We start from the raw sequence: 22,889 nt of genomic DNA, 5'->3' as shown, positions 1-22,889 counted from the left end.
ATTTTTATTCCTTCTCCATTTTTAAATGAGGTATCAATGGTTTAAAGAACACCGCTGAAAAGAAGAGACTTTGAAAACAGATTTCAAGCCTGTTAGCTCTGGATGGCACGCAGTAAGGAGCAGGGATGCTTTACCTATTGACAAAGAAGGAAATTCAAAAAAAGGGACGAGAAAGTTGTGTACGTTCAAGACAAGTAGACATTGTACATGTGTTCATGAGTCTGGGAAGGAGAAATACTGTATTTCAGCTCCCCTTCCTCGTTTTTGGTTTGACTATTTTTGTTTTTATCTTCACTCCTCTGTGAAACAAATAAATAACTATGCTAACACTGCCAGTACATAGAATAACCCGTTTTCACTTAATTCCTAGGCACACCTTCTTAGACGTTATGAAAATGAGCAAGTATTTTCATTACACCTAGAGAGGTAAAGCAGCACCAAAAAAAAATCACAATTACCAGTCTTTATGTTCAAATAAAAGACTGTGCTCTAGGTTCCCTGTTCTCAACTTTCCCAAATACATCCTCCCGAAATTGCATGGGATAAAAAGAAAATTAAAAGCAAAAATTCCAGAATAAAGCATCAAACCTTCACTTTCGAATTCAAAACTGAAACACAGGACAGTTTAATTTTCAATTATTTATTACTTTTTATGGACAGAAGGTCTGGTTTAATATTTTCCCAATTCCTGCCTGCATGGTTTCTTTTTTTTTTTTTTTTTTTTTTTTTTTTTTTTTTTTAGGTTGTGCTAGTAGAGGCAAATAAAATAAAATCCAAAGTAGCGTCATTTTGTCTCCTTTGTACAACAGTACCTTAAAGAAAGATGACAGTTTCTCGACTCCTTAGCTGCTACATGCAGGTTCTGCTTGGGCAATGTCAGTTATGTACAGTACTGGCCAGAAGCGAAGGATGAAATGGAAAATTTCACCTCTTCTACAAAGTTGTCAAGTCAGTCTGATGGTCCTTGGAACCAGTCTGTAAATGGGGGTTTGAACCAGAGGAAGACGACCTGCCCTTCGTGTTGGGCAGTTTGTGATCTTTTTTCCACTTCATTCTTCTGTTCTGAAACCAGATCTTGATCTGGCGCTCAGAGAGACACAAAGTGTGGGCTATCTCGATACGGCGGCGCCTGGTCAGGTACCTGTTAAAATGAAATTCTTTTTCCAGTTCTAAGACTTGCTGTCTGGTGTAAGCTGTGCGGGAGCGTTTAGGTTCCCCTCCGTTGTAATTGGGATTCACTGGGAAAAAAATACGGAGAACTTTACAAAACTAATCTTGACTTGCCGGATCGACTTTACAAAAGAAAACCTTACGAGCTGCGAGCATGTGGCCGGGCTGGATTCGTCCCAGTTGCTCACAATGGACGGGCTGTTCTCCCCCTCATTTAAGGCAGGCGCTACAGGCACACGCAGCTAGGTAGGCTGGGAGCCCCTAGCAGGCTCCTAAAACGGAGTTTTCTCCTGCACGGCAAAGCCCCGCATGGCCAACGGCCTATTTCCTCAGCAATAAAAATTTATGACGAGTGTAATTGGCTACCTCGGTTTATAAAAGCTCGTCCACGAGTCTGGCAGGGACTCGAGAGAGCGTCGCTGAGGACGATCGGAGGCAGGGTAGAAGAGCAAAGTAAGAAGAGGATCCTTACCCGAGTTAACATGGACTTTCTTCATCCAGGGATAAACTACTGCTGGCTGCTTAAGTGCTGACCCGTTTGGGGGTTTGAGGGACGGCTGCTGGCTGCAGGCTCGCGAGTTGGACATTGGAGGCGGTGGACAATGCTCTGCTTGGCCGGGGAAGTGGCTCGCTGGGCTGGATTGCTCCTGTCCGTGACCCCGCGGCTGCACGGCAGAGCCTTGGGCATTGCTACAGCTAAAGGGCTGCTCGCTGTAGTTTGACCGTGGGTAGAGTCCCTGGTGCTGGAAATCAGAGCCCTGCGAGGCACTGTAGTACTCGGCCCCCTGCTCGCTTAGGTAGCTATTCTGCAAATATTCCTCGCAAGGAGGAAATTTGGGATCCACATACTTAGAGTTCACCATATACGAACTCATGGCCATTAATTTCTGAAGGTAGAAAATACTAATTTTTCTCGTGTTGTCTTTTTTTCCCCTGCCATAGAGCCCTCCTACTTGCTGTCAACTGAATAAAGTTAGGCGGGCATGTGACCGGCCCGGCCAATGGGGAGGCGGGAGCCGATCACCGGATTTCTCCGCAGCTCAGCATTTCCACCAATTTCACTCCATAATATCCCTGTACCCGAGTGACCCCCCTCTCCAGCGGGTCGCACCCCCTGTACCGGCGGTACAGGGATCCCCCTCGGGCGCCCGCCGCCTCCCTGGCCCTCAGGTAGGGCCAGCCTTTTGTCTCCGCTGGCTTCCTTCAGCCCTGGTGGCTGATGCCCCTCTGTCTAAATGACCAGACCCTATTGCCACCGGGGTTTGTACTTCGCTTTAAATAAAATATCGAAAAAAGTATGCGGAGCCGGGAGCTGAAGTGGGATTAACAGGGAGGAAACTGATAAGGAGGCGACGAAAAGAAAAGCCACCAAAGAAGAGGGTAATATGATGTACAATAGATCTGTCCTGTCTTTGTCTCGCAGAGGTCATCCAAAAGTTACCAGAATTTAGTTCTGCTGAATAAAATTAGGCAATCAGTAACTTCTCATTCACTTAGCAAGCCTCGAAATATATACATGTGCGTAAGTACACGCACACACAAGCAAACGCACGTAGATGTATGGAAATCTATACGTGTATGTATGTATGTAAAATCGGACAGATGACAAAAACCCGTTCATTTTAAGCACTAAAGTTCAATCAATTGATCTGAAGACGGCATTTAATTAGGCTCAAAATATCAGGAGTTTAATGATATAAATTCGGTCTTCATTCATCAATATCATTCCTGGATTACAAGTAAATACATTCCAGAGTGAATTCCAGAAGTGAACGCTGCTTTTGGTGGTGTCATAAATATTTTGATGCGATCTGGACTCTTGACAGGAATATTTTGCTAAGGTCTGGCATATCTAGCTAATTTATGAGTATCTTTTAAAAGATTAATTGACAGATTGCTAGATTAATTTTTTTCTAGAAAATTTGTAACTTCTCGTGAGATTAACTGTTTAAATTCACAGTCCGTCAGTGAGAGCTACGACAGAACGACAACTGAAATTTTAAGAGACTTCCTAAAATCTAGCAAAAAAGAGCGAGGCAACAAAACTTTTGTAATTTCTGAGTGTTCGGCACGCACACACCTTTTGATTCCGCCAGTATTTAAGCTTCTAACTATTTGCAGAAATGTGAAGTTTTTGCATCGACCATATATTCCCCTAGAATCGAATCTGTGACTATATTAATATCACACAAATTCGGTTCTACAGGGTATATATAGACAACGTAATAACATTCTCTTTTCATCTACAATATAGCAGGTCTTTGCAATTCTCTTATGTCCTTACTGTCTTCTGAGGAATGCAAACTATGCTGCTGGGAATCAGTTCTGATATACGGATTTGCAGGAAGGTGGGATTTCAGATAAGATTCACGCTTGGTATTATTGCTGCAATAGATTTCTCCGCCAATTTATAGCGACGAATTTCGCCTACTAAATTCTTAGAAAGACCTGCTGCTCATTTTAATGCTTGGCTGTTTACGTCCTCGCTACTGAAAACGGACGTTACCAGTCAAATTGCTCTATTTAGATTAATAATAGTTAAAATAATTTAGAAAAAAAAATTTATCTGTTTAGGCTAACACAAATCTGAAGAGATTCTCCCTAATGAGAAATACACACACACACACACCAATAAAATTAAAAAAAAAAAAATAATTTAAAAATCGAAACAGAAATAAACCAGCCGACAACAGAAACAGCGATTGGTGAGAAAGAAGAGATTAAAGACTAGAGTTAGTTTCTCTCGGGGAGAAGAGAGTTTCCAAATTTACCTTCATCCCATTATGCTGCTCTAGCTATTATCCCGCGAGCTGCCTGCGAGCCGCAGCCTCACACCCTCCCAGGTTCTCCCCTCCGTAGCGTTTATGGTGAAGGGCAGGGCGAGAGGTCAGCCGAAATCATTTACAAACATATCACAAAGTTTCATTATTTTTACTTTGTCGACAGCAGCACACAGGAGTACAAAAGTTCATGAATTGTGTCTGACCCAGCTCCTCACTGCTGTCCTGCGGTCAACCTCTTCTCTTCCCACTATTTAAAACAGGCACCATAAGGACAAATAATAGTGCGGGTGTGATACATCCAACCACTGCGGAGGGCAGATTTGGGAGTGTTGCGTTTATCCCAGCGATGTGTACCGATTTGTTTGCTTGGCTCCAACTCCCAGCTGCCTGACCTGGGAGATGCTATTTTTAAACATCTGCTTTCTTATCACTGCGGTGGTGTCTTCTTCACAGCAAGTGCAACTCGAGACGACTTTGTGTCCCTAAACTCTTTTCACTTCCCTTGGATTATTTAAATCCCCACTTATTTTAAGCGGCTCGACCCTCTTTCTCTTCCTTTCTCTGAAAGGAGAGGGGGGGGTACCTCCCCCCCCCGGGGGTGGGGGCTTAACCACCCGGCTGAACTGGCAGGGTAACATCGGGGGTTGGGGGGCGGGGGAAGCGAGCTCGTCTTTGGGGCAGCCCCTGGGAGCGGACAAGCCCACCGAGGGTTGCCCGAGGAGAAGAGATGGGGCTGGGGAAGCAGCAGCTCCCACTCTGCTTAATACTACACATTTTCATATTTGTTAGACGCTGTGACCTGCGTTTCACCTTACTGCACGACTTACTCAGACAGGTCAAAGCCAAAGTGTTATTGATGAACAAAAGCGTTATATATTCACCTCCTGTTCAACTGCCCATACAAAATGCTTTTGATCTATCAGGCTTTTTGTGTTCTGGTTCATAATCAGTATGCTAAATGTACGTTGGCAGAAAACAACTAATCCATATATTTAGGGCCGACCCTGGAATAAAATGCCAAGGGCATCTACATAGCGCAGGGCTGAGCTGAAGGAGGAGGAAAGTTACCTAAGGAACACAATTAAAACAGCAACACTGGAGGCGATTCTTTAGTTATTATTTAAAGGACTCGAAAACCAATATCGCAATGTAAGGCAAAGAGAGAAAGAGATGCCTGGCACAAGCAGTGAGAGATTATCTGTCAGTTAGCAGGGAGATGAAACAGGGAGGAACGCGAACAAACACAGCTCCACTGCTCTACGTTCTCCTGGTCAGAGTGGGGCTGGCAGGAGCGGGAAGGGCAAGAATGTCCAAATATCGCAGGCTTTCTTTTCATCTAAGAGAAATAAGCCGATCTCAGACTAAAGCACCAGGAATAATGCACTTAGATCCTTACTGCAGCCAGAAACGTTCAACAACATTTCCTGGGACACACTGATCTGCTGCTGCCCGCCCCTCGGTGCACCCAGCACAGCCCTTGCAGGACCATCGGGGATGAGAAAACCACTACAGTAAAATGTTGTTCTTCAAAGCTCAGCTACCCTTTCCCCTCCGTGCCTTCAGAGCATTTAAATACAGACATGAGTCTCCCTTGCCCTAGGAGCCGAGGATCCATCTACCGCCACGCGCGACCCGGTTGCAGCTGACAGCCTCCATCCCACCGCCCCTTTCACCATGCACCGAGCTGTGCCGAACCAGGGTAGCCAGGTTAGATAGCGGGCACAGCTTTTTTTTCCCGCCTAAAGAAAAGAGGGGGAGTAGCCAAGGTTCTGAGGCACTGGGACACAACGTGATTGTTGCGGGCTTCGCGCGGGGAGGCGCTGTGCAGTCCCGCAGAGATAAAATGGAAACGCTGCTAATTACTTCACAGTGCTAAAGAGCAGGAGGACACCTGTACAGCCCTATAATAAACCATTAGGAGACTGCACCTCTGCTTTTAACGCTAGCCAGGATTATGACGTGGTACCACAAACCGACTCCACAAGAGTTTTTACATGCTGACAAAGGCTTTTTTCAGTTTGCTTTTTTTTTTTTTTTTTTTTTTCCACCCCCCCTTTGGTGTAGCAATATTCAGCAGGGACACATAATTCTTAATTCTTCCTGTCTAAAGGGAAGAAACAGGATTTTCAAGCAACGCAAACTCTACAAGAAATAAGAGGTTGCTTACCGTGGATGTTCTTCCATGCTGCCGAACCTGTTGCAATAAAAACGTTTGTTACTGTTGTATTCCACACACGGGTGATATTTCTGGAGAACAATTACAGACCGCTTTTGATAGATGAAGGCAGAGAGGAACTAGTGGTAAATCCTGTGAGCAGCGGAGTGATGGGGTAAAAGCCCCTTCCAAATGATGACCACGTTGCATTCAGGCAGTTGCTTATGAACACATGTGGCTGGGGGGTGATCTTAAATTGCTAATATTCGTAGTATAGATTTTATACCGGCTAATTTCTGAAGGGATGAAAAGTCAGATCTCGCTCTTTAAATGATGGAAAAAGAATGACAAAGGCCTCTTTTTTTTTTTCTTTTTTTTTCTTTGTTTTTTTTCTGTGGCAATCCACTCACTTTCAAATTAAATATTCAGATCACTTTTGCTAAATCATCACCCATAAAATATCACAATATCCAGCAACTTATCGATGCTGAGCACAGAAAGAGCTGTAATTTTATAAGAATAAAATTCAAATTACTCTTGGATAGGTCCCCTTTAAGATCCCCCAACTAAAGAAAGAGTAACCATGAGACACACGTCTTTGTTTGCATTACAGTAGGATGGATTTGACTTGAACTTTCCTTCAAAACTTTTAGTAATTACATTAAAATATCACATTAAGGAAAACAAAAACACGCAGTCAGTCTAATGCTCCTGCAACACATAGTATGTTTTAGAGTAAAATACTAATATTAGGGGTTTCTTTTCTCGAAGCGATTTTTTCACCCCTTCTAGTGCCTTCCTACGATATACTGGAGAATTATTGTATCGTACACATAACAATTGCATCAATAGTTCACTGATAGAGGTTCCCAAGACTATTTAAAAAAACCAAAAATTATCATGCCCACTCTTGTTAGCATTCAGATCTTGCGAGGACAGTGGAAAAATATCAGTACTTCTACACTAAACGTTCCCTTACTGCTCTTTTTTTTTTTTTTTTTTAATTCAAATAAGATAGATATCTCTCTAAATCCAGACATCTCAGGCCGGGGGGGGAGGGCATCCCGCTCATCCCAGTCTTGCCCTAGCCACCTGAGCTCTACCTGTCCATTCTCCCAAGCAGAGCTGCTCCACATTGCCAGGATGAGCAGCGCTGACACCCCGCTCCCAGGAGTTTCCAGGGGCACAAAAATCCCGAGCGTGGCGGTGGCAGTGGGGAGGCTGGTAGCGGACTTACTGCGCGCTCCCCCCTCGGCCGAGGGGAACCGGGAGCAGAGGTGCCTGCACGGCCGCATTCCCGCAGACGGTTCACTGCTAACACTTCCCCGATTACTGCTTCCAGGAACGAAAGCATCTGCACTTGTATGCTCTTAAACTAATTTATGGTGGGAATTATATTTTGGCTTGTCAACTCTGGAGCCATAAAACAAAGTTTATTGGAATCACGTGCTTCTAAATAGCCACTCAGGACCTGTCTCTGGAACCATAAATAACCTTCAGCTTTAAACTTTTATTCGCTAAATAAAGGTTCTCTCAATCTGTCCTGAAAAACGGGACTGGGTCGGAATAGCGGGGATAGGTGGAAGGTCAGCTATGCCGGCCTTTTTGAGAAGCACGTTGTAGGGGAAGCTGCTAAAAGGGGAATTAGTGCTTCCAAATTGATCTCGAGAAGGGAGCCGGGTGCATTTTGCCTTCGGTACCCGTTCAAATCTTTCTTTGCGTCTTTGAGGAACACTGAAGCCCATCGTTAGGAAAAAAATCAGAGGTACTGCGAGATGACCGAGGGTTCCTCTCGCCCTTCCCGGGATGTTTATAGAATTTTTGTCAGGCGCCCCTGGAGAATGGTTTTGACTGGTTCACCTCCTGAGCCCGGGCGAGCTGTGCCAGGGACTGCGGGAGCGCCAGGCATCCGACCGACGCAAGCGAACAAACTGCTGGAAACAGCAAGGGCACCGGGCATTGGAAAGGGAGAAAGTGTGAACCCTGCCACACTGAGATCTTTGAGGACTGGAAGTTTAAGGAGGGTTATAAAACAATAAAACTGCCCTGATGTGAAGGATGCAGGGTGTGAGAATTTCAAGGAGCCCAAGCACAGGAAGTCAAATGTCCCAGGCAATCACACAGCATAAAGGAACCCGGGCACTAGCTCCCAATCTGTCATGGCTGAGATGAGGAAGTCGGAGCATCCAGCATCTCCTGGTGCCTCCAGGAAGGGGCTTGTCCCTTCCCGAGAGGGCGGAGAGCCACGTCCGCCTTGTCAGGGATGGGCAGGGGAATAGAGGGGACCGGCCTCTCCTTTTGCCCGCGGGTGCGCCTTCGCGCGGGGACTCAGCTCTGAAAAGCGGCACTTCAATTTGTTTTTGGGTGGAGCCACCAGCTATCACCAACTGAGTAGTGTCTAACGCCAGTGTTAGGTCCCTTCTGGTTTTCTCTTAATCTAGCACGCGAGTTATGTCCCTCCTGATGTCCTCTTACTTAACCATTTCCTGCCGAACCTGGCTATTCAAGTTTGAAGTTGCCTAAAAGAAGCCCCTTAGCTCACACCGTGCTCTTTAGGTGACTCAGATCACAGCTGATCGGTTCGTTTTTCTCCAGACTACAAGAGACTTCCTGGTAACCTCTCCTGATCAATCTTTCCGCTATTTTCCTGGCTCTGTGTCAATGCCTTAATCGTAAAGCATCAACTTAGAATCATAGAACAGTTTGACTTGGAGTGGACCTTCATGTTTTACTAATGGCCTAAGCTGTGGAAAGTCTCTGTCCCCCTGTGCCCTCCCGTGCCCGGGAACGATGTCAGGGGCAGTGCATAAGGTGACGTTTTAGCAGCTTCATCGGAAGGCTGATGAAAGCCATGGAAAGCAGGGCAGACCCCCAACCCTACCCCAGGACAAGGGTGGACTGCCCTTCGTGGGGCTGACTCGGGGGTTGCTCTCAGCTGGGGCACTGCCAGTGCTGCCAGCCTCAGGAAGACAAGGGCAAGAGCTCATGTCTATCCCACACACCTGGGCCCGGCAGGTGCTGGACCAGGTTTTGGGGAAGCCTTCAGAACCCAACCCCCCAAAACCCCCATCCCTGCTGATGTTCAGGAGAGTGGTGTCTTTGGCAGGTGGGGATGATGGTCCCCTGGGAAGATTAAGCAAAAGCCTAGAGAGATACGGACATTAAATGAAGGGTGTAATGAGAAAATCCAACAAAATGTGGGCTGTACAGGCTGGGGTAACAGGAAGCACACCTTGCAGTCAATTGCATTTATTCTGAGCCTAGCAGACGGTGCAGGGTACAGTGGAGGCCCAGTCCCAGGGAAGGGTGGGCACAGGTGGGCCCCATCCCCTGGACTGACACAGGGAGCGTTACATCCTTCCCACGTGTCTGGGATCACAGTAGCTTTCTTGGCCCATATGGGCAAAAGAAGCCCACGATGTGGAGGCAGGGCACTGTCCTGCGGGTGCGGGGGAAGAGGAGCCAAGCCGAGGGGACCCGAGGTGTGGGGTTGGCCTGGCAACACCGCAGGTGTCCAAAGCTTCAGCAGAAAAATCTGCACCCTGGCAGGTGGGGCGGGAGCAGCAGCCCGAGCAGAGCATGTGCTTCAAGCAATCGTGTCTGGGAGGCTGGGTCTGGGAAGAGTGAGGCTGTGGGATAGTGAGGAGTTGGTGAGTGAGATACATCTCCCTGTGATCCTGGGGCAAGGTGAACGTTTCTATAGCTGAGTAGTAATTCTAGCCCTGAGATTTTGAAAAGGGAATTAGTAGTATTTTCACATTTCCTATTCTAAAATGCAGATGTGAAAGTTGACTTTGAAGCTCTGGCCAGTTCATTCTCTAGACTTCTGTGTGAATTCTCATACTCGGGACTCACAATCTGGAGATGGATAAGATCTGGAATTAAGTAACACAGTAATAATTGGTTTCCCTCTGGTAATTGTTGTGATAAAAGCGTTGGGGAAATTGAATCGCATGGGTAAACCACCGTAGCTCTCGACGTTACTTGACAGACAGACACAAAGACCAGCATCCTGTGCCGAGGACCACACCACCAGAAAATGACAGGCCCCATCTCTGGCACCTTGATAGCGTCCAACACATTATAACTCTCAGCTTTTATCATAACCCCAACCTTTCAGCAGTCACCTCACCGCCCATGCCCTTGCCGAACAGGATGTGGACATGCAAAAGCCCCTGCCTCCAGCACCCAGAGCCCACGGGCAGATCCGACGGCAGCAGAGCCCTGGAGCACGCAGGGCGGCGGCGAGCCGCGCCTCGACATCAAACGGGGGCAGCGGCCGTGGCACCCCTAGTCCGCGGGGGAGGAGAACGAGGAGCATAGGACAGGGAAGGGAGGCCGGGAGGTGTGGGAGCGTCTAGCTGGGGCAGGCATGGCCCGGGGCCTCGGGGGCCGCCAGGGTCATGTCCGAGCATGGCTGGGGAAGATGAAGCCTGGAGGCAACAGGTGAGACGGAGCCAAGGAAACTTGCTGGGCCCCAGCCTGGAGGGGGGGGGGGTATGTGCGTGGGTCGGGGGCTCTGCCCGGGGTAAGGGAGCAGGCAGGGAGGAGGGTGCGGGCCACCACAGTGCTCTGGCACCCACATCAAAGGCGAAGGGAGGGAAACGGTGGCTGCACGACATCAAAGGCGGCCGGTGACCGGGAGGGCGGCGAGGCACTCAGGGTGAGCCCCACCGGCACCGTGGGGAAGGCAGGGAGAGCCCAGGGGAGCGCACGGGTGCGAACAAGGGCCCATGGACTCAGGCAGGGCGAGAGGCCTCAGCCCCGGAGGTAGTGGGACAACTGGGGAGCAGCTGAGGTGGGCTACGGGGACGCCCGAGAAGTGCGGCGGAGCTACACCCGTACCCCCACCCGCCAGTGGTCTCCTCCCATGGGCAGGCCGGCGGCGGAGGGGTCCAGGGCCCGAGGGGGCGGCAAGGCGCCGTTCCCCTTGCCCAGGCGGGGAGAGGGGCCAGGCTTGTCCTACAGCGCCTTCTCCTGGAAGAGTGCGCGGAGACAAAATGGCTGGTGGCGGCTGCCACGGCCTGCCGCGCCCCCGGCGGCCGCTCTGTTCCGCGCCCCTGGAGCCGCGGGCAGGTGACCCCGGCCCGGGCCGTCGGGGCGGGCTCCCATCCGCGGGCGGAGGCGGAGGGGCCGGGCCTCCACAGCGGGACCGGGCGGGCTGCTGGGCTGCCCCCAAAGGACCCCGCACCTACGCGGGGTCCAGCTGAGGTCGTCCGGGGCGTGGAGCGCTGGGTGGGAGATGCGGGCTGCCTCCCCCGTCCCCTCCCATGCGGGTGATGGGAGGAGAGTGCTGGGTTTGGGCTGAGCCTGCTGCCGCTGAATGCACTTTTATTGCCTCTTGTCCCTGGCAAAGACCCTTCCTCAGAGACCCGCCTGGCCCCCGCGACCTGCTGCAATGTTTATTGCGCCTTATCTTTTCCTTTCGCTTCCTGTTTTCTCCTCTCCCGCTCCAGCAGCATTGAGTGCCGCACTGCAGTAGAGCAGTAAATACCTTTAACAGCTGCCTGCCAACCGAGGGGTGAAATACTGTCTTTGTTCAGATTTTTTTTTCTGCCCCAAGCGCTCATAAAACACCCCGTGATAATTATATTTATTTGGGGAAAGTGAAACATTATCGTGAAATAAACGAATCAGCAAGATTTGCTGTTCTTAAGAGCGCAAAACCAACGTGTAATTCTTATCTCAGCCTTATCGGGTTTCCTGGCTCCTCAGTCCAGTCCTCCTTGCACCAAACCCCTGCAAAACTCTACGCAACTGGCAGCAGCTAAGCGGGAGCCCAACCTGACTTCCCAAATGGCAGGCGGCGCCTGCGGTACCTGGGCACTGCCAGGGAGCGCAGGCTGCCGTTTCCTGCTGGTTGTTTCGTGGTGGTGTTCTTTTACTGCCCGTGCGCCAGTGAAGAGTGGGGGGTAGGGGTCGGCTGTTTCCCATCAGCAAAAAAAAAAAAAAAAAAAAAAAAAAAAAAGGTGAGTCATAATTCTGCCTAACACTTTGGGAAAAGAGGCAGGTGTGAGAAAAGTGAATGTGAATTTTGTTTTCCTAAAATTACAACACATCAACACGTCTACACACACACAGAAGACGACGTTATATAGGCGTATAAATTATATAAAAATACAATCCTCATACGTGCAATGTATACATATGTACTCACATCCATACATAGTATCTTATGAATACTGAGAAGCACATAACTATGTGTTTCAGTGATAATTTTAAAAAATTAGAAAAAGAAAGAAAAAGGAGAGAGAGCAAGGAAGAAAGCAGTTTAGCAAGGAAAAAAAAAAAAAAAAAGCCGAATCGAATTCCCTCAGAAACCAGTGAGATCATAAATGCATGTGTGTCCGTCTGTGTCAGCATAAGGACCCGCAGACACACACATACACATTAGAATTAGTTAGAACATCCTGATTTTGTTTTCTCCTTTCCCCCAGGCTACGAATAATTTGAACACAGCTCAAGGACGAGATTTTTGGAAGTTTTTGGAGAGATTTATAGCCAAGTAGCTATAATTACTGTGTCACTTAGGACGGGCTCTGAGAGTGAAACTTGACGCAGTACATACTTTACAAGTTACTTCTGAAAACTGTTGCTATGTTGAAAACAATTCCCTCTAAGTAATCCCCAAGTCCTTCAGCAGAGCGGGGTGGTCGGCTAGTGCAAAGAGTCAAAGCATGAGGGAAAGTCATCCCACAGCATAATGCAGTGGGCTCGGGCTTAACAGACCAGGGATGGATTAAAGCAGAATTTCTTCTGCGGCTTCAAAATATATACCTGCAACGCCTCCCACACCTTTCCTCCTTCACTGGATATGGCTTAACCAAGCATTTTACTTTACTGTTAAATAAGGGGATGCTTTTGTGGTAAATAGCGATTAGGTAAATTCCTGCAGTGCAATGGCACAGTGAGTTTCCATCACTTCCCAACGATGTAAACACCAATTAGCAGACAGCAGCTTTTGTACTGCACATTTAAGTTTTGAAAATTAAAAAGAGATATATATAAAATATTCTTAGGTTCAAAATAGTGTACTTCCAAATAATGTATGTTTCAGGGAAAGATATACATGTGTAGATACACTTACACAGGTAATGCAGCTACGAATAGATACACATCTATTGATAAAGCAGACATAGTTCATATTCGTGACTGTTCTATCTCTTCCATATATTTCAAAATAATCCTGGGGTTTATTCCGAGAATTCGTCCCCCACTAAGCCCCTCATGATTTCCACGTGGGTAAGTAGCTGGGCGGCGGGGCTAAGCTCCCGACCACGGCTCCACGCATTCCTCCCTCGCTCTTCCCGGCAAGGAGGATCGCGGGGCTGCTCCGCACCGGCTGCCTGGTCGACGCTGCACAAGTCGCAGCTCAGACACGGTACAGCGGGGGAAGGATGTGGTAAACCGTCCGGGTGGGGCGGGGGGAGGCTTTCGGGGCTGGCCCCGGACATAGTCCCCTGCCTGACCGGCTCCGCGGGTTCCCCTCGCACCCTCCGCCCACGCGGAGCACAGACTCCGATTCCCCTGCGAAAACACCTGTTAAGCTTTAAAGTTACCCGGGAGCCCTTCCGCCTCGGGAAAACCAAACCACAGAATTACCACGCCACGCTTCAGACTGACAAGGAGAAAAGTACACACACCAAAAAAAAGGCCTTTTATAGGAAGGAGAAGCTCTGCCTACGGGCACTACGCCCTACCCTTTCTGCCCCTCGACGCGGAGGATAGTGGCTCGCCGCGCCCTCGCGGTCCGCAGTGCCCTAACCGCGCCAGACCGCGCAGCACCCGCAGGAACTCCGCGGCATGCCCAGAACTATTATTGATTATAATAATAACAGCGATAGTTTCAAGAGGAACACAACCAACAGTAATAATAGCAGTTAACTATAACATCAATAGCAAGAATGGCAAGAATTAGGGGCTCGGAGGAACAGGTGACCAAGAAAGAGGGGCAGGAGTACAGGGCAGCCGGTGCCGTGGCGCGGAGAACCAGCGGCCAGCCGGAGGGGAACCGAGTGCTTACCGGTTCGCGGCACTGCCCGCCTGCGGAGTAGCCCGGGACGGTCGCTGTAATCCATTTTGCGCCCACGTAGCAATCCGTGTGCTGGAGGAGGTAGCGGCAGCAGGGGCAATAAGAGGCAGGAGAGGAGCGAGGGGCCGGAGGCGGCGCAGTGCCGGGAGCGGGGCTCCGCGCATCCCCCCGCGGGCGCGGGAGAGGAGGCGTCGCGGCCCCGGGAAAGTGTCATCCTGGCGGCAGCGGGACCGGCCGCGGTTTTCGAGGAGCGGGACACAAACATGCAGGCGACTGCCATACACCTCAGCCTAGACAAAGGTTAGGAAAAGAGGGGCTGAGGCTCTCTGAAGGCAGAATGCAGAGGGAAAATCGCCAGGGAAATCAGGAAAAGGCCATGAAAGCGCTCGCTGCCTGCACATGACCAGCCGCAGCCAATGACGAGCCCAAATAGGTCATAAAAAGGTCTATTACCAAGTTGTAAATTTTCTTCAAACAAAAAGGAATTTACTGCAATTCCTTGCGGATTTTGCACATACTGCTTCCCAGCGCCATGTTTCTTTCGCCTGCGCGCTGCCTTTTTACAGAGAACTTGGTCCCGCCTGCCCGCGGCATGCGCTCCCCGGACTCTGTGCCGAGGCCCCGCGGGCATGACCGGAGAGCGGAATATCCACGCGTGGAGTGGAGAGAGGGACAAAATGCCGCGCGGAGTCCGCGGAGCCTCACAAAGAGGAGGGGGTCGGGGTAGAGGGGTGCGCTGTGCCTTGCCCCAACGAGAGAGGGCTTTACCAGCCTTCCCCCCCTGCCCCCGCTGAGCTGGGCCCTAAAAGAAACCACATTTCCTTTAGCGCCCACTACTGAAACAGAAGCAGTCTCCGACCTAAAAACAGTCCGAGCCCCTTCCCCACCCTGTTTCCCACAGGTTGTCCATGGCGCTGTCATCTTGCCCAGACTGCCCGAAACCCACACGATAAAATCTTCCCGGGGCCCTCGGACCTAAGGCACCAGCAGGGAATACTCCGTTCTTAGATAGTACTCCAAAAAACTAAAACCGTTTCCATGTCCACAAAGAATGTTCAACTAAGACACGGAATTTTGTGGGTTTTTCTTGCTCAAATTTTCTTTCAGAAAATAGCCGGAGTCCTTTTCAGAAAAAGCCGGAGCTTCTGTGTTGACTATCCCTCGAAAACAGATGACAAAAAAACCCGCTCCTAAAGATGTAGGAAATTTCAAACACTGCTTCAGGCATACATTCAGACCCGTGAATACCACATCCGTGCGACGCGTCCCTGCCCTGAGGCACCGGCAACTTTCGCGGTGATTCTGCACCACCCGAGGCGGCACAGAGATGCTCGACCTGGGAACAGAGAAATTCCGCAGAAACAAAAGGCGCGATACAACCGCGCTGCGGCCTTCGCAGGCGGCCTTCCGCCGTCGCTGCCTCCACGACCCGCTCAGCTACGGCTTTTCCCTGCCAAAATACCCCTCCCTGCTCCGGAGCTCGATGACTCCGATTTTACCAAGGGCTTACTGCCTGCCCCTGCCAGCGCTATTTTACGGCTACCCCTTCTTTCTCTTTGAAAGATTCCAGGACCGCGATGTTAAGGGAGGGAGGAGGAAGAATACAACTACAGAGATTTTTAACTTTTTCTTAACAAATAAGACAGGAACGATCCCAATTACCACTAGGCCTTTGCACATGATGTGAGCACAAGGAAGTCAGTTTTTGCCTGCGTGGCTGCGTTCCCGGTCGGCCCAGGAAGATGGACGGAAACTTCTTCAGGAATATTTTTATTTTATTCTCTTTGTCTGGAAATTAAAAAACTACTGCGGCAGCAGCTCTTTTCCCTGAAAGTACTAGGCCAGGAAGTGCTCCGCTCGAATATGAAGGTCTCCAATGCACGTTTCCCACTCCCCACCCCCCCGCAAGCAACCCACATTTGCAGTGGGCGGCAGTAGCAAGAGCAGCAGAGGAAAAAGGCTTTTCCCCTAGCCGGAGACCCAACATGCCAGTAACAATGGCAACTGGAGATATTTTAAAAAGCGAAAGGTTTTTACTCTCGGAGCGAGTGTGTGTCGTTAAAGTCTTTGCCATCCTTCCTAGACGCTATGGATACTGGTGTATTTATGCAAATCCATGCAGCAAAATCTTTACTTCACTGCTTTTGCTGCAGTTTCCCCTAATTTACAACCTTCAACCAGCTACGCGATTAAAATAAATCAAGAACAATAGCTCCGCTCCGATGTGCCTCCCTCTAGAGCTGGCGCTTTGCAGGAGTGGAAGCGTGCCTGGCTCGGGTGCGGGCCGGGGGGAAGAGGAAGGGAGGCGAAATGAACCGAACCCGGCGCACAAATCCCGACCTCGGGAACAGCTGTTCCCGCTGGGCCGGGCCTGTTCCAGAGAGAGGAGCGGCGGGTACGGTAGAAGGGCCCATCGCCGGGCGGGCATGGCGGCGGTCGGCATTTCCCCGCGCCATTGGATGAGAGTTTCGGAGCGAGGCCCAGTTCGGTCCCTGCTCCGTCGGGACGACGCTCGGTTCTCGAGCAAATAATATACATATGCAGCGTTTGCTGCAGCTGCTGTCGGGTCACTGCGTTCCTTTCACGGAACCATCACTCAAGTGCCTGTGAGGTGGTAGGGAAAAAATGACGCAGAAGTCCTGATCGGTATTTATAGCTCATACCTCAGCCCTCTGTTTTTCTCAGGCACCGCGGACTGCAGGACCCCTCCACGGAGCGGGAGAGAAGAGATGGAGGGGAGAGGGGAAGATGAATTAAATCGTTTTACTGAACAGAGCCGATTTGTCTCCCCGTGGCTGTGAGGAATGGTTCAGCAGCCTTTGCCCTCACCAGGCTCCAACATCCCCTGGGAAGTGTACCCAAACTGTATGAAGAGATTTAGTAGAAAAAAAAAAATGCCCCTTTTGTTTTCCGTTTACGTGTGATTTGGGACCACAGGCCTTTACAGTACCTGAGACAAACCCACGCAAGACCACAAAGCTCACAAAGAATTTCACTTTCTATCCGCCATCTCCGAGGAAGGCTAGGCCTGGTTTGGCTACAGAAATCCAGCGTAGGTCAAAAGTATGCTCGGGGGCAGCAACAGTCCGGTGTGCGCCATGGGCCCGTCCCCTCTGTTACCCCCCGATTGGACTGGCAAGGCACGGCTCCTGGGAGTAAAGAGCCGTGTTAGCCGGCAGCCGCCCCTCTGCATTCATCGAGGGGGCTCACAGGGCCGGGCCAAAGCCTGAGATCAACCCACAGGGGGTCTGCAGTCCCCGCTGGCTGCTGCTTTGACCACGGCCCTACAGAGCCCGTGGCTGATGGCTCTGGAGGGATTTGCAGGCGGCAGGGAGCGAAAAACTGGTTTTGTATCAAATGTGATATTCCTGGGTTTCGTAAGAACACCTCCTATAAGAGGAAAGGTGGGAAAAACGCTCAGGGGAGAAGTTAGTCCAAACGCAGAAACTCTCTGAAAGCTAATGGAAGACCGGATTTTAAAAAGGATTTATAGAAACCAATACATTTTATATTTTAATAAAATTTGTTTATTGTAATCAAATATCATTAGGAAAAGGTTAAATATATTTCTAAGATATTTTCTTAAAATTTATTAAATTTATTTAATTTACTCGACAAAAGATAAAAACAAGAATTAAAATAGTACAAGTGCACTTCTCTTGATTAATAAAGCATTCTTACATGTCTTACTTATTGGTAGTTATTATTAGGAAGTTTATGTCGTTTGCCATAATCACAGTCTTTTAAAACTGAAAAAAAAATCTCTATATATATCATTAGAAATTTATTGCTATAAATTCTGTTTCAAATTTGCAAAAGAATTAGATGAACTGTTAAATCTAGAGATTGTTTCGGGTACGGTTAAAAACAAAACCAAACCACAAACAACTGAAGCACCCGAGCCAGAAAAATGTCAAGCAGGGGGACACAGAGTCACTCGTCCCACGGCGGGACCACGTACAGGGGAAGACGTGCCGAGATGTCGGTCTATGGCGCTGATTATTTTTTTATAGCCTTTCGCAAATACTTTGAGGGAAAAATTTAATTCATCTGGCCTTCAGCTCTGTCTTCTTCCAGATCATGTGCTTCCTTTTTGGCCTCCCCTTCCTTTCCCTCCTGTCTGGAAGCGGGGAATTTGTCCTTGTTGTTCTCTTTTTTCCATTTCATCCTTCTGTTCTGAAACCAGATCTTTACCTGTCTCTCCGTGAGTCCTAGTGCGTGGGACACCTCGATCCTCCTCTTCCTGGTCAGATAGGGGTTAAAGAGGAACTCCTTTTCCAGCTCTAAAGTCTGGAATCGGCTGTATGTTTGTCTTCCTCTCCTCCTACCCGGCGCTGCTGTTTAAAACAAAAAACATAGGGGTTTGGAGGTTTATGTGGTCGTTCAAAACAAGGCGCAGGCAGGGAGTGAGGACTCGAGTCCCTCTAGAAATCTCTCGAGAGAAGCCCCACAGAAAAGCAGGGAGAGAGCAGAGGGCTTAGTGACCGGAGGGGTCTATAGCTTTAGACACGAGTGCGATGGAAATAGCGACAGCAGATGCACGAAGCGCCTCATCTCTCTCCGTGCCTCAGGATTTACGGGACCGAGTTTACGGGGTCACTTTTTTATCTGGTAACCGGCAGCCCCCGGCCTTGCACCCTTCCCGTTCAGTCAGCGGCGAGCGTGTCCTCTGTGTCCGAGAGGCGACTTTAAGGCTAATCTTGGGCTGGCAGCCGCCTTCTGCAGAGGTTTCTGTTTACTCAGTGTATCGCTTTACTACCGCAAGCCACCGCCGTGATAGGAATCGCAGGGAGAGAGCGAGGCTGAGGCAGGGATCGAAAGACAGCAAGAAAGAAGAGGGAGAAAGAAAAGAAAGTTTCAAACTAAGACGTGAGATGGAAGCAAATTTTTGACTGCGTCCAACCTTGTGGTCTCATCCAGGGAAACATTTGAGCAGGAGACGAGCTCTGATTTAAGTGGTCTGGTTCCTCGCCAATATTAGCACTGGACGATTTACAGTCAGGATATTGTACCAGCTCGGCCTCTTGCTGTGTCGTAAAAATCTGCTGTCTCTGTAAGTTATCGTATCCGTAAAATTTAGCGGGCTCCCCGTGACAGGTAACCCCGCTGCAGGGGGCAGGAGGCGGAGGCGCGGCGGGGGGAGGAGGAGGCGGCTGGTAGGCGGCCGTGGGGCTCCCCCCGGCCGGGTGGTAAAAGTCCGCGGCAGCGCCGCCGCCGCCCCCCGCCCCGCCAGGCACGGGGTGCGGGAAGCCGCCGGCGGCCGCGCCGTTTCCGTAGAATAGGGCGGCGGCAGCAGCGGCGGCGGCGGCCGCGGCGTGTCGGCCGCTCACCTCGGGCGCGAAGTGACAGTCGTAGTACGGGGGATTGATGGCCTCCCCCGCCGCCGCCGCCTTGTACTTGGAGTACAGCGGATTGACAAAGTAGGAGCTCATCGGAGAGGGGCAGCGGAGGGCGGGGGCTCGGGCGCGGGCACGGGGCGCTGCTCCCGCCGCCGCCTTCGCTGCCGCCGCCGGTGCCTCTACGCCGCGCTCATGCCGCCGTCGCTCGCCCGTGCGCTCCCCGTTCCTGCTCTCAGTGTATGTGGTGACCAGGACTGGAATATAATCGCTCCCAAAATGACCTGCCTCACTGCTTTTACTATTTCCTATTAGGCACACAGCAACTCGCGCACGCACACACACACACACACACACACACTCATGAGCTCAGGGGGGACTTTTGGCTTCAGTTTACATGTGCCGCTCCTCAGGCAAGAAAAAAACCCGGCCCAACCCTGCCCGGATCCACCCAAACCACGGCGCTCCCGCTCCCCCCGCCGGTACGCGATCGCCAGGAGCCGCCGAAACCCCCGCCGCGCAGGGGCCAGAAGGACGCGCAGATCCCGCGCGATAACCGCGGGATCGCTGCTTGCGCAGACTCCTCCCGACTCCGCTGCCCAGCCGGGCCCTGGCCAAGCACTGTAGCGCGGCCTGCACCACCGTACGGGAAGAACAGGGACCCGCCGAGGGAGCCCCGGTGACCGGCGCAGGGAGCCGGGGGTATCGGCTGGGGCAGCTGGGGAGTCAGAAGGGCGGCCGGGTGAACCGCTCGGTCCCCGTTGCCAGCGAGCCCTCGGGGTCATTTCCTTGCAGGCGAGCAGAGCGCTGGGAAATAAGATGCACATTTACCCTTGACGCCGTGCACGCATGGCTGAGGCTCCAGGTTAATTGATACTTAATGGAAATCATGTCTATGAATGTATTTTCCATCATTTCACCCTTGGTGGAATTCATTACCGAAGCTGAGGAAAAAAAAAAAAAAAAAAAAAAGAGAAAAAAAAGAACAAAAAGAACAAAAAGAACAAAAACAACAACAACAACAAAAAAGTGTGGGTGAGTGGTTAGCAGTGCTCGGGGACGCGGTTCGAAATAAGTGAGCCCTGTTCTCTGGGAGGAAGGAAGGAAGGTGCTGCCCAGCAGGCTCGGCGCTGCCCCAGCTCCTCGAGTTGGCCACCTCCGCTTGGGGAGCGTGGCCCAGCCGCCTGCACCCACCCTCGCACCCCGCGCTCTGAAAAGTGTCGTCTACAGTCTTCTTTTCACTGTGTGAACCGACTCACCGATTCAAACAGGCACTCCTAGGAACTCGAGTCCACCCTAACTTGGATACGAAAAATCTAGGTGAAATACAATACAGGCCCCGCCAGAGCCACGTGTACTGTCTGGTGTGAACTGCCACAATATACATACGGTTACATAAAAGGCATCTTAGAATCCTTCCCCATCACACGATGCTCCATCACCACCCCCACCCTCATGCCACTTAACTGGCTTTGTCTAGGTGGCCAAGTAGGGCTATGGCCCATATGCAGGCCCTGGACCAAGCCCTGCAGCCTTGGGCATACGCCTTCGGAAACCCAGCGAAAGCTTGGGGAGAGGTGAGAGGGCGGGAGAGGTCCGGGGAGTAGGGAGGGGTAACAGGGATTTTTGGTGCTATAAGTACAGGCGGCAACAAAAGCCCATGGTAAGAGAGCAGCAGGAGGGAAAGAGGTCAGGCCAGGCAGAGTGGGCATGAGGGCAGAGAAACACCGTGGAGGGGCACCGACTGCTTCTAGCATCCATGGCAGAGCCCCCAGCCTCTCCTCATGCTTGTCCAGCCAGGGCGCCAGTCCCACGGGCCAGCACCGCCACCAGTGTGGGCCTGTGATGTCAGCAGCGCAACCGCGATTGCCCCGGTCGGTGAGCGCAGGGCGGTGCGCGGAGTGCTGCGCGGGGAGCGGGGCTAGACGGCGCTGGTAGAGTGGAGCTCGGGCGCCCTCTGGCGGCAGCGGCGCCAGGCAGCGCCTTCCCTGCCCTGGCTGCCCCCCGCTTCCCCCGCTGCCCGGCGCTCTCCAGACCCCTGGTCGGCTGGAGGTTCCGCCAGAAACCCAAAATCCCGCTGGAGGAGTCCGGCGGGTCGCTCCGTGATGAATGCCTTTTCTTTTAAGTTCTGTGTTTGTTTTGGTTTACTTATTTTATTGTAATTAATTCTCTTCTTCGTTTTTTTGTTTTGGTTTGTTTTGCTTTTTTTACTTTTTTTATTTGAGTGTACAGCGTCATTTTTTAAGCACATTCCGGTGACCCCTTTTTTTTTCTTTTTTTTTTTTTTTTTCTTTGCCACTGCTGTAATTGAGTACATACGAAGAATGCGCCTCTTTTACACATGGCAGCCAGGAAAGACGACTGAGCTTTGAAACCCTCTGCTATCACGTTTTCGATCATGTTTCCCCACATATTACACCACGAATTCTCCATGTGTGGTAGTTTCAGAGTTATACGTTTTTATCTTGAACATGTTACTTTGTTTGCCCGTACGTTTATGTATTTATAGATTGATTTATATAAACGAAAGTAAAGATCGTTCACCCCTCCTTCATCACACATGCCCGTGAATTACTCGGTATAATGCGTGTACGTGTACACACGACTGTGCATATGTACAAACAGATATTAACACAACCAACGGTTAGAAATTCAATTATTGCTCAATTTGATACTAAAAGTAATTTCCATTGATGAGCTGCACTTCGTTGCTCGAGATTTCTGGTTTCTCTTCTGCCATTTTGAAATAAACACACACAATATCAGAAATTGGTGAACAAAGGCGGCGGAGGAGAGAAAATATACAAGGTAAAATCCGTAAATCTCCATGAGAAAAAAAAAATATCAAAATGAGATTGTGTGTGTTGGGTCACTATTTCTACGCAGAGCTGCTGGAATCAACATAACAGAGTGTTGTGTGGCAAGAACATTGTTTACGTGTTGTTAGTTACAGATCACCCCCTCCATGGCTATTTTCGAAAATATGGAGACTAATGTCATGGGATTCATCGCAGGAGTTTATCCAATAAAATATATTTCAACAAATCAATGGACTTTGTAAGATCTCTCAGATTCGTGACCTTCGGGTCTTTTTGAGTCTGTTTTCTTGGCCCGACACTGACATATTGAAATTTATAGTCCAAGATTTTAAGACCTAGTTTGTCTGCATTTTTTGGCTCCCCCCCCCCCGTAACAAACACAAACATCAAAATAAGGTGGTTTCAAAGAAAAGCGCCATAGCATATCGTAAACTCATTAGGTCCAGACGTCTAGCCATCTCAATGGTTTTATTATACCACGGTTCTTCCTGTTTTAAAAGAATTATAGGTATCTTCTCGACAATGGATGGGAAGCAATGCAACACCTTTTCCTGGCACTGCATGCTTTTTTTTTTTTTTTTTTTTTTTTTTTTT

General features: G+C 50.0%; 2 protein-coding genes across 3 annotated transcripts; both read right to left on the bottom strand.

Moving 5' to 3' along the window:
* Nucleotides 1–292: 292 nt before the first annotated feature.
* HOXD4 (homeobox D4) lies at nt 293–2,144 on the bottom strand. The gene is made up of 2 exons (XM_008505086.2): nt 1,643–2,144; nt 293–1,238 (listed from the first exon to the last, which is right to left on the bottom strand). Exons 1-2 carry the CDS (start codon nt 2,049–2,051, stop codon nt 934–936), a joined length of 714 nt encoding a protein of 237 aa, XP_008503308.1. The 5' UTR covers nt 2,052–2,144; the 3' UTR covers nt 293–933.
* Nucleotides 2,145–17,760: 15,616 nt separating this feature from the next.
* On the bottom strand, nt 17,761–19,572 carry HOXD8 (homeobox D8). Of its 2 annotated transcripts, none has more exons than XM_008505143.2 (2): nt 19,044–19,572; nt 17,761–18,477 (listed from the first exon to the last, which is right to left on the bottom strand). In XM_008505143.2, exons 1-2 carry the CDS (start codon nt 19,570–19,572, stop codon nt 18,182–18,184), a joined length of 825 nt encoding a protein of 274 aa, XP_008503365.2. In that variant the 3' UTR covers nt 17,761–18,181. The 2 variants fall into 2 exon arrangements, with proteins under 2 accessions (XP_008503365.2, XP_030310231.1); XM_030454371.1 differs by having other exon boundaries at nt 17,761–18,474.
* Between the last annotated feature and the right edge of the window lie 3,317 nt (nt 19,573–22,889).

The sequence above is a fragment of the Calypte anna genome, chromosome 7 (genome assembly GCF_003957555.1).
Source record: "Calypte anna isolate BGI_N300 chromosome 7, bCalAnn1_v1.p, whole genome shotgun sequence".
NCBI lineage: Eukaryota > Metazoa > Chordata > Aves > Apodiformes > Trochilidae > Calypte > Calypte anna.
This window is presented reverse-complemented; position numbering and strand designations above follow the sequence as displayed.

Coding starts and splice junctions, on each gene's coding strand:
- HOXD4 (XM_008505086.2), bottom strand. CDS start 2,051: ATGGCCATGAGTTCGTATATGGTGAACTCTAAGTATGTGGATCCCAAA. Junction 1,239..1,642: donor GAAAGTCCATGTTAACTCGG/GTAAGGATCCTC, acceptor TTTTTTTCCCAG/TGAATCCCAATTACAACGGA.
- HOXD8 (XM_008505143.2), bottom strand. CDS start 19,572: ATGAGCTCCTACTTTGTCAATCCGCTGTACTCCAAGTACAAGGCGGCG. Junction 18,478..19,043: donor TCCCTGGATGAGACCACAAG/GTTGGACGCAGT, acceptor TGTTTTAAACAG/CAGCGCCGGGTAGGAGGAGA.